Source organism: Odontomachus brunneus, unplaced genomic scaffold, assembly GCF_010583005.1.
Source record: "Odontomachus brunneus isolate Ranch 3 - 2012 unplaced genomic scaffold, Obru_v1 Obru_scaffold_095, whole genome shotgun sequence".
NCBI lineage: Eukaryota > Metazoa > Arthropoda > Insecta > Hymenoptera > Formicidae > Odontomachus > Odontomachus brunneus.
Window position 1 is genome coordinate 822,551 of NW_022639545.1, and position 9,944 is coordinate 832,494.

At 36.8% G+C, this 9,944-nt stretch overlaps 3 protein-coding genes across 5 annotated transcripts in view; all 3 read right to left on the reverse strand.

Annotated features, from left to right (window-relative positions):
• Positions 1-5,689, reverse strand: part of LOC116848411 — a 27,211-nt gene extending 21,522 nt beyond the window's left edge. For all 3 annotated transcript variants that reach the window (XR_004378955.1, XM_032824485.1, XM_032824484.1), the window contains exons 1-5: positions 5,251-5,689; positions 3,442-3,951; positions 1,056-1,373; positions 691-862; positions 308-583 (exon numbers count right to left, since the gene is read on the reverse strand). Coding sequence is in view for 2 of the 3 variants with exons in the window: in XM_032824485.1 (XP_032680376.1) it covers positions 308-583; positions 691-862; positions 1,056-1,373; positions 3,442-3,951; positions 5,251-5,316 (1,342 nt within the window). In the remaining variant the exon portion in view is untranslated. The remainder of the gene's footprint in view (positions 1-307; positions 584-690; positions 863-1,055; positions 1,374-3,441; positions 3,952-5,250) is intronic.
• Positions 5,690-5,829: 140 nt separating this feature from the next.
• On the reverse strand, positions 5,830-8,392 carry LOC116848418. Its single transcript, XM_032824495.1, has 2 exons — positions 7,993-8,392; positions 5,830-6,128 (listed from the first exon to the last, which is right to left on the reverse strand). Exons 1-2 carry the CDS (start codon positions 8,068-8,070, stop codon positions 5,934-5,936), a joined length of 273 nt encoding a protein of 90 aa, XP_032680386.1. The 5' UTR covers positions 8,071-8,392; the 3' UTR covers positions 5,830-5,933.
• Positions 8,393-9,231: 839 nt separating this feature from the next.
• Positions 9,232-9,944, reverse strand: part of LOC116848419 — a 2,010-nt gene continuing 1,297 nt past the window's right edge. The window contains exon 2 of the mRNA XM_032824496.1: positions 9,232-9,595. Coding sequence (XP_032680387.1) covers positions 9,434-9,595 — 162 coding nt within the window. The 3' untranslated portion in view covers positions 9,232-9,433. The remainder of the gene's footprint in view (positions 9,596-9,944) is intronic.

The window sequence follows — 9,944 nt, forward strand, 5'->3', positions numbered from 1 at the left end:
TATAAAAAACAATAATTATCAATTTGAGTATACTAAAGTTTTAAATAAATACCAATTTTTTATGTGTATTCTATCAATTAAATATTATCTCTTGTAAATTATTGACAATGGAATCTGTGTTCAACCAACAAATATTTGAAGAAACAATTATAGCAAACTATTTCTAAACACATTTCTACACACATATAAATAAAGATATTTTCAAAACACGAATATTTCTTTTTCTGTGAATAATCGTGAGTTGCTTCGGAAAAAATACTGTGGCTGAATTAGCGAGCCGTATTACTTCGCAATGTGTACAAATCACCTGTCTTGCAACTAGGTACTTTGTGCGGCCAATCGCAGACCGTCGTAAGAGGATTGAAAGCTGTTCCAGGACCACAGTCCATCACGAAAGTAGCGCCATTCGCACATTGAAGGAATTTTTTGCATGTCTCCGGATGGGGCAGTAATCCAGTGAAATCCGCAGGACACGCAATTCTTTTTCCTTCGGTATACTTCAACTTGTCGTGTGCATAAGGATACGTCTGCAGATTGGGAGGTGTTTGCGGCACTTTAACATCCTCTTCGGATTTGAAGGTATCTGCAGTTTTAAGCGAAGCAATTTGTAATGAAAGCTTCTGCTGCATCAAATTGTTCTTTCGAAATTCAGATTACTCCTTCGAAAAAAAAGTATTGATTTTCTGTTACCTTCGCAGCCTTTTACATTGCGCGGCCAATCGCACACACTAATAGCGGGATTGAAAACGGTTCCAGGACCGCAATCCATAACGTAGGTTGCACCGTTCGTGCATTGCAAAAATTTCGTACAATCTCCATGATGCCGCAATAAACCCGTTATATAAGGTGGACATTTCGGCTCCTGTCAATTAAGTGGACTTAATTACAATGCGAATTTTATTTGACATTTGAGTTACCCGCATCAATTAAGTTAAATATTAATTTCGTGATTGATTAATTTCAATCAATTAGAAAAATTAAATCTTTGAATTTATAATCAAAATAATTCAATAATAATAATATAAGGAATCATTTGACTATTGAGGAAAACGTACTTGTAACTTCTGCGAATGTTGGTCGACTTGAGATTCGGAGTAGACTAGTTTCCTGTAATAAGCGGGTTCACTCTCGTAGCACCTCACTTTGTGCGGAAAGTCACACTCCAAAGTGTCAGGATTAAAGTGAGTGCCCGGGGCGCACGGTTGAACAAACGCGCGGCCTTTCCAACAATTAACGAAGAACTTACAGTCGGGTGGATAAACAAATTGGCCTGTAGCGTTATGATCGGGACACTGCACGCCAAATTGGGGATCGTACCAAGCCACAGTGTGCTGTGGTTTTCGAGAAAGAAGTATATTCTCCTTACGCGGTTTCTGTGCACAAGAAAAACCTGCATGAGGAACTCGATTCCCTATTATTTATCTGTAGGGAATTTGTTATTCGGTTGATGCCATTGTAGTGAAAATACGGCGATCCTATTTCTGACTTATTTCTAGTAAACTTTATTTCATATGTCTAATGTATTTTTTATAATCTCATCTCTAATACCACAGTTAGATTCTGAAAATGTTCGGAGAATATCATAAAAGTAGATTGTGTATATCCCCTGAATCGATTCCCTATCGCGTATCGTGTCATGTTGCCTCTTACCAAATAATATCTCGACAACACGAAACAAATTATGAGCTTGAATACACTGAGAAAAAAAATCTAAGAAATAAAAAATAGTTTTTTAAACAATTATTTTTTTAAAAATAGTTTATATTTTTGATACGGGTACTAATAATATATTTATTTATATTAAAATATTTATATTAAAATATTTTTTAAATAAGGAGATATATATTTTCTTAAAAACGGGAACATTGGGGTCGAAATCTTTATTGACAGAATGTTGACTTTTTCCTGAAAAATTTACGTTGTATTGGGTGCACAGTGTTACAATTGCTTTTACACGATAAAAATACATGCGAGCATAAATTGAAGCATTGCTCGATATATAATAAAAACATTACAAAGTTTTAATGTTAACATTTCGAGTGTAAATTAACTTACCGAATATTACTATATACCGAATGTAAGTTTGCTCCGCTCAAAAAAATATCAAAGAACATTGCTGCATCTTTACATTGGAATTTAATGGCTTAAAAATATCGGAAAAGTTTGCAGAAAAATTGCTACATATGCGTGATAAGGTTTTTCGCTAAAACAGAGCAACACACATTCTCGACCTATATATACAAGAAGTACGAAAAGGATAGCGTGATTGTGTTAGTGATGATCGTTTCTGCGTTATCGACATTTTTGAAGTTCGTCGACGACTTCAGCATCGTTTTAAGGAGAAGTCAAGATGGATGACAAAGTCCAAAAATGTCAATAATATGAATATATTGTCGACATATCATGCTAGGTAAGCTTTCAAACGATCGCTCTATCCTTTTCGTATTTCTTAAACATATAGATAAATATGTGTTGCTTTGTTTTACTATTTTATGGATGCGCTCGAACAGCACACTATCAATGTTATCGCGTTCTTCTATCCTTATCACTCCATGATATACAACAAAGATAGAATAACACGGTACTGTTAAAGAGCGCTACTAACGAGCTCCCTGATATACATACATCGAAATCTTTTTCTTTCAAATTTTCTTTTCATATATTTTCAAGCTTCTAAATTCAGTTGTAAACATACAGCAATGTCGTTTGAAATTTTTCTGAACGGAGTAAACGTACTTTCACAAGTGTGTACAAACTACAGAAACTTTGTATCTTTGTAAATATTTACGCTAATTGACAGCTCGAAACATCACTTTTGAAATTTTTTATCGTCTTTGCCATATATCGAGCAATGCTCTAATTTATTTTTGCATATACTGTCATTGAAGCACTTGCAATTTCGTTTTAGCAATACGATGTAAACGTTATGGAAGAGTTAGTATTTTGTCGGTAAAGTTTTCAATAAAATATGGCCTAAATATCCTCTAAAAACCTGAGCTTTCCATGAAAACAATTATTTATTCTATTAAACTGTATCAATATTTTAGAGTCTGTATCAATAATTCAGAGTTAGAATGAAAGTTTTCCAACTTGAATCGCGATTAAAGATGTAAATGTCACATAATTATTATATAATTCATCCGAATAACTTGGATCTAACTCTGAATAAAAATCTTGCATGAAAGTATCTCTCATGAGATAAGTTTTAAGTGACAACTACTGGTAAAAAGGGCCTAAAAGAATTTACTCAAGTAAACATGTCATTACTACCCGCCGAATAAATATTTTTTATTTTCCAGATATCTTTTTCTCTCGCTGCAGATAATACAAAAAAAATTAAAACAGAGGAATAATATCGAATAAAATTAATGACGTCGAATAAAAACGAAATATTCTAGTAAATAAAAACCCAACTTAGACACGATGAGAAAACAAAATTACCGTGCTGTCGATAGGCACGCCTTCGTATACATCATCATCCTCAAGTTCCACGGGTGTCTCTTTGCCATCGTCGTATCTCGGCTTGTTCTCAAAATCAATCATATTCTGCGACGGCCTACGGTTTCCATATTTCGAATCAATAGGGAAGCCGCCGCGATTTTTATCGGAGTCGACCGATTCCTCTTGTCGGAGAGGCGGCTTCAGACTTTCCTGTTGTTCCCATTGATCGAGTTCAGAAGGACGCTGTCGCTCGGGTACTTGCGACCCGGGCGGGTAATCCTGAGTGTTGACCTGCGTTCTTTGTTCGATCTCGCTGGCCGGATTTTTTCGCCAAGGACTCCAACTCCCTATAGGAGGCTCGGACAAGATATCGGTATGTGTTTGCCATGGCTGAACACGGGATGGTTCCGTCTGAATCGTAGTCTCGTTTTCTTTACTCGCCGAATGCCAAGATAGAATCGCCTCGCGACGCTCAGACGGTTTGGTAGTGGTAGCTCTTGGATCATAGATCTACAATAGCAAATATTACACAGGCGGAAAACAAGCACACACAATTAATCGACACGTAAGTCAGCCACTTGTGACAAACGCCACGATCGCTTTTTCAATAATGCTCTCGTTCACTTGCACGAGAATATTCACCCCAGATTACGTTGTGTTCTTACGTACACTAGGATTAATATCTAACGAAATCTCTGTTGAAATTTCGGACCACTAATCCTAATCACGCGGTACAACGTGCCATGCAAATTGATATCGTGCGTCAGAGACGCATTATGTATCATAAAAAATCGCACGCGCGTGTTTTCAGATCAATGCAGGAATAGATCCAGCGATTGTGTCAACAATCTCATTGTGACGTCTGTTCATGCAATGAATTCAAGCAGAGGAAAAAGAGATGTATGTGTGTGTGTGTATGTGTGTGTGTATGCATGGAAATGACACATGTGTGCTCGGGCTTTATCTAAAACAAATTACGCATTTGCGTGGCCTGATATCGCCACATAATATAATTGCGAATTCGTGTTGGGTTTCGAACATATGTCGTTATATAACGCGCACGATTTCTTCGTCAATATAACGGAGCAAAGTATTTTCGAATCCGACTTGTTAACATCACACGCACACATAATTATTATGTCGATAAGTAAATCAAGAGTGACGCATCTAACACGTATCGAAATCGGTAGTTTAAAGGTCGTACGAGAAGAGTGTGCTGGCCATTGGGAAATATCGAGGAGATGCCGAGAGAGACTGTGAAGAGCTCGCACTTGCAAATCGATTCGCGTTTCCGTACCCGTTATCAGCGTTATCGTCACAAATCGTACGTTTCATAGCCGACGAGACGTTTTCCGCGACACCAGAATTTGACTACGCTTCGCCGTGTGCTCCGGGTTCGAAATTGCCAGCTTAAATCCCAGTTTAAACTCGGATTTTTGATAGTGTGTTAAACACTCGACAAGAAGGACGGACTGCTTGAGAGTGGCTCGACGTACGGTGGACTGCAAAATGGCTTAGACACAGTGAAGTTGGGCGCATGCCAAACTGTCAAGCTTGACAGTCATGTCATGACGGACATACGCAATAATAATGCAATAATAACAATGCAATTAAGAACATAATAATAAACAACAATAATACTAATAATAATTCATAATATGATTACTAGGCAAACTCGCCAATGACTTTTAAGTTTGACTTTTAAGTGTGCTCCCAACTTGATTGCGTCTAAACCGTTTTGCGAACGCACTGCACACGCACACACCACCTGGAAAAAGTCACCCACAAAGAAACCACCCCACCACGTACCGCGTTCACGAAGATGATGAAATGGATAAGGCAGAACGCGATGAGCAAACGATTAAACGCCGTCATTTTCAACACCTCCACGATAGACCGAGCATCGTACTATACTGAAGCTCCTCGTAAAATCGCGACACCGTAGCCGATCGGTGCAGCTTTACTCTGAAGCAGATAGCTGAGAAAACAAGCAATGGAATTCACGGAAGACTAAAGGTTATCGGGAGAACAGTCCCCGGGTTATCCCAAGCTGAGAAATGCTTGAGGAAAAAAGGGACGAACGGAAGAACAGCATGATGAATAATGATGAGAAAAAAAGAAGGAAGATAAAGAAAGAGAGTGAAGAAGAAGAAAATTGACCTGCTAAGCTTGTTTTCTCACGTACACAAGAGAAGACGTCGGCCCGTACACATGCGAGACGACGACGCGACGAACAAGCGATTACAAACACAACTATTTGCCAATTGACGATGAGGCAAGCGTGCAAATTCGACGCTCGTTAACGATTATTATCGCGAGTCGGCCTAATTAAAGGGACGGCGACGCCGCGACGAAGGACGAGGACAGAGAACATCAACAATGCGCGGGTGCAACAAATGAACGGGATTGCTGTTCTATCGCAGCATTTTATTTGAGCTCCTTCGAAACCTCGTCACGAAGGGGAAATACATTTACGATACACATCGGCGATTTCAGCCGCGTCGCGATTTCCGCGAGAGCTTGAAGTCGCAGTTAGAGGAGCCACGCGCCCGATGAGTGCAAGTGGAGGTCATCGGGTCGAAGAAGTAGGTGGGCTCGCACGTCTCCAGCTTGCATCTACCCTCGCTGCACATCACGTACTTCCTGCAGTCATCCTGATACGCCGATACCGTATAAGACTTGCCGTCCTGCACAAGAAATCGAAAAAAGAGACCGATGCAACAGGGTCCATAAAATAAGCATGTAAGGTTAAAGTATCAATGCTTGGACTCTAGTAAGACTATCTAACTCTGGTAGCTAATTCTGGATATTCTTATTGATATTGTTTCGATCTTTAAAAATATAAATTTAAATATATATTTTTAAACTTTTTAAATATAAATTTAAACTTTTAACGTAGAATACATATATATTTTTTTTTTATATTGAAAATTTAAATATTCGTATTTGAAGACCAAAACTTATGAAAAAGAAAGAAAAAACAGCAGAATGTACAGTGTTAGACAGCAGTGTTATTAATATCAGGCAATGATACTTTTACCTTACTGAAAGCAAAAACAAGAAAGGAAAAATTATTTGTCCGGTGAGTACCAATATATTTATTTTTGGACATAAACTTTTTATTAAAATAAATACTAAATTTATTTATGTGACACTAAATTTATTATTTAAATAGATTGTTAAATTCTTTTATTATTAAACAGATTGCAACAATAATTGCTTTCATAAAAAGCTGCGGAGCTATCAAAAAATATATTTTTTTTTTTTCATTTGAAAGAAATTTTCCCTCCGTCTAAAAATATGTAAAAATATGTTAGTTAAATATGTTAGTTAAATATGTTAGTTAGTTTATTTTGTAAACATTTTTGCTCTCAGTGTAAAGAATAAAGAATGATATGTAGCAAGCAATTTCACTAAACGTATTCAATCGCATTTCATCAATCATGAGTGAAGATTAATTATTTCATTCTCATTAATTTATTTTTCGCAACTTCTAGTGCGTTACATCATATTCGCGCTTTCCCATATGTAAAACATTGTGATAAAAATTTACAAAATATAACATTATACTCTTCCACGTACTCGCGAGAGCATCAAAGGAGAGTACATTCAAGACGAGGTTTCCACAAACTCTTGAGTCGATTAAGTTCGATCGGAGTTTAATCGATTTCTCGCTCTTTCATCAAAGTAAAACTAGAATAGTACGAAGACTCGGTTAACTTACGATTAAAGTTAACCGACGTTACAGAACAAACATTAAATCTTTCACTTGCTTGTTCAAACAACAAACCGCGGATGAGGTAAACCACTAGATGCAATTATGAATTCTATTGCAATTACAACATTTCAGAAATCAAAGTATAAAACTAGCTATAAAACACCCAGTAAAGTAAGAAAGAAATAAAGTAAGAAAATTACAACAAAAGTGGATTAAACAAAAGTGGATTAAAATTACAACAATAGGATTAAAGATGATATAAAATAACAACTAAATATTATTTCCACATAGAGAAAAAAATATTATGTCAACATTAAAATTAAGAAGTTTTTAATTATGTCGCTGAAAAAATAACAGAAATATTATATCATAACTTTAAAATGTTACCTTAAACAACAAGCATTAATACAAATTTTCTCTTGATTAATTCAAAATTGCCTTGTGTGCAGTAAAATTAATATCAATTCAATATCTATTAAAATATAATTTCCTCATCATTTTAAGCTGACGTTTTAGTAATACTAACATGCTACTTTTCCATAGAAAAAACTTCTATCGGAGCACATATCGCAAAAAGATGAGTTAAAACCGTCCAAAAGACGTCTAAAAGAAATAGGACAGCTTTTGGACATATTTTTTAAGACATATTTTAATAGATTGTGCTGTCTGGGTTTACTATAACGTTGTACTCCTGTGCAAAAAAAACTTAATTTGTTGATAGATTATAGTAACAATTCAATAATAATAACATCGACTTCGTTGCTACATGGGCACCTTCAGTGTTTTAAGAACAGACAAGTCGTGCTCGGAAAATCGCGGAAAGTCGCACTCACCACTCTTATCCTCTTGGAAGCGGCGGCGAGGTGGCAACAGCACACCAGAAGCAACAGGGTCAGCAGTCGGAACCACATCCTCGTGCGATCTTAAGGATCTATTCAACGGCAATTACGAACGTGGTCGATAGATCGTGATATTTATTCGCAGGTCACACGTCCAACCTCCTGGGTGAGAGTGATGCCAGCGCTAGCGCCGATCGCCGTCGTCAACGCGGAAACTACGTTGTTCCCGAACGCAATGTTCGCCACGTACGATAGGACGAAGTTTATCTGCTGTGAAAAACCGGTTATCTGCTCGCTGCGCTACGACGAAGGTCGCGCCCGTCTCGACGTGATACTCTCTTCGCGTCCGTGCGCGCCGGACACCGTTTGATCGCCGCCCACCGCCGCAGCTCTCGTCGTCGCATCTCGTCGCTGACGCTATCATGAGCGACGATGATAGCTGTACCGCAATCGTCGCTCCCGATGCGCGCCAGATTGCATTTCCGCAGAGAGCCCGCGTCCGCATTATCAATCCGCGTGCGAAAGTGCTCCATTTCAATCCCGCCGCTTGGCTCGATTTCGAATTTGCCGCGGCGATACATCGATCGTCATAACGCACCGCGAACGATCGCTCGAATTTTCAATGGTGTGCTTGAAAGATCACGCTGAAATTTATGCGACAGTTTGAGCAACCTGAGAGATTTCTGGAAGTTTCAATTTATATTATGGAAACGACGTGTGATAATTAACATAATAGCAACAATTATAATAATAGATAACTTATACAAGCGCGGAAAGTATATGTTACACTGAGAAAAAATATCTAAGAAATAGTAAATATATATTCGGTAGTATAATTTAATAAAACGTATTCACTTATACTAATAGAAAAAATATATATTTTGCAAATATATATTTAAAATATATATTTTCTTAAAACCTTAGGAATATCTTAGCTTTTCATGAAAACAATGATTTATTCTATTTAAACAAAAGAATTGAGATTTAAGTAAACATGTTGTATTACTACTCCTTCGTCGAAGAAATATTGACTATTTCTTAAATATTTCTTTTCGTAAGTGTAGATTAAATACACTATAACAAAATTTCGACGTAAAATCAAAATTCTTAACGGGCGTATCCAAAATGAGTGCAATTTACACATAATGTTTTATAAATTCGCAAAAACGAGAGAATGAAGTATGTCTTCTTATGTTAGTAATTTTATTATTCTAACTTTATTATTCGAAATAATGATGTAATATTAATTATATTTTGATCCAGTTTTTATATACGATACTACAGTTTTTATATACGTAACTCTTTATTTATACAAATATAATAACAAGTATTTAGCCGTTCAAACACAACAAACATGATGTTTTTTTCGTCGGGAAATTACAAAATGATTCAGCATCTTACGAAATATCACTCCTAGACTCGAAGCTCGAGGCTCTCATCCGCGATTACCACATCCTGAGCGATCCCTCAAAGGATAATCGCAGGTACCGATAGCTGGATTGAATTCTGTTCCCCTACCGCAGCTCATAATAAAGCAACCGCTCGCGTCGCATTGTTGATACTTGCTGCAGTCGCCCGGATAGGACAATACATATGCCTAAATGAACAAATCATTCAATTAGCCCTCAGCTCTACGGCAAAGAAGAGAGAACGAGTCGGATGAATAAAAGGGAGCATTTCCTTCTATAAGAGGCTGCAGCGAACGCTATGAGAACGGACGCGTGTAAAGAAGGGTATGTTCTACCTCCGAAAGCAATTGTTCCTACAAAAAATAATCGTTAATACTATCTGTTAATATTATCTGTGACATTTTTTATATGTTTTGTAATTGAAAATGGAGATTTAAAAATGTGTATTACACGCGCGCGCACACGCGAAAACCGATTATATATATATATATATATATATATATATATATATATATATATATATATATATATATATAT

Excerpts from the sequence above, each read along its gene's own strand:
- LOC116848418 (XM_032824495.1), bottom strand. The coding sequence starts at position 8,070 with ATGTGGTTCCGACTGCTGACCCTGTTGCTTCTGGTGTGCTGTTGCCAC. Across the intron at positions 6,129-7,992 it reads CTTCCAAGAGGATAAGAGTG|GACGGCAAGTCTTATACGGT; the intron begins GTGAGTGCGACT and ends TTTCTTGTGCAG.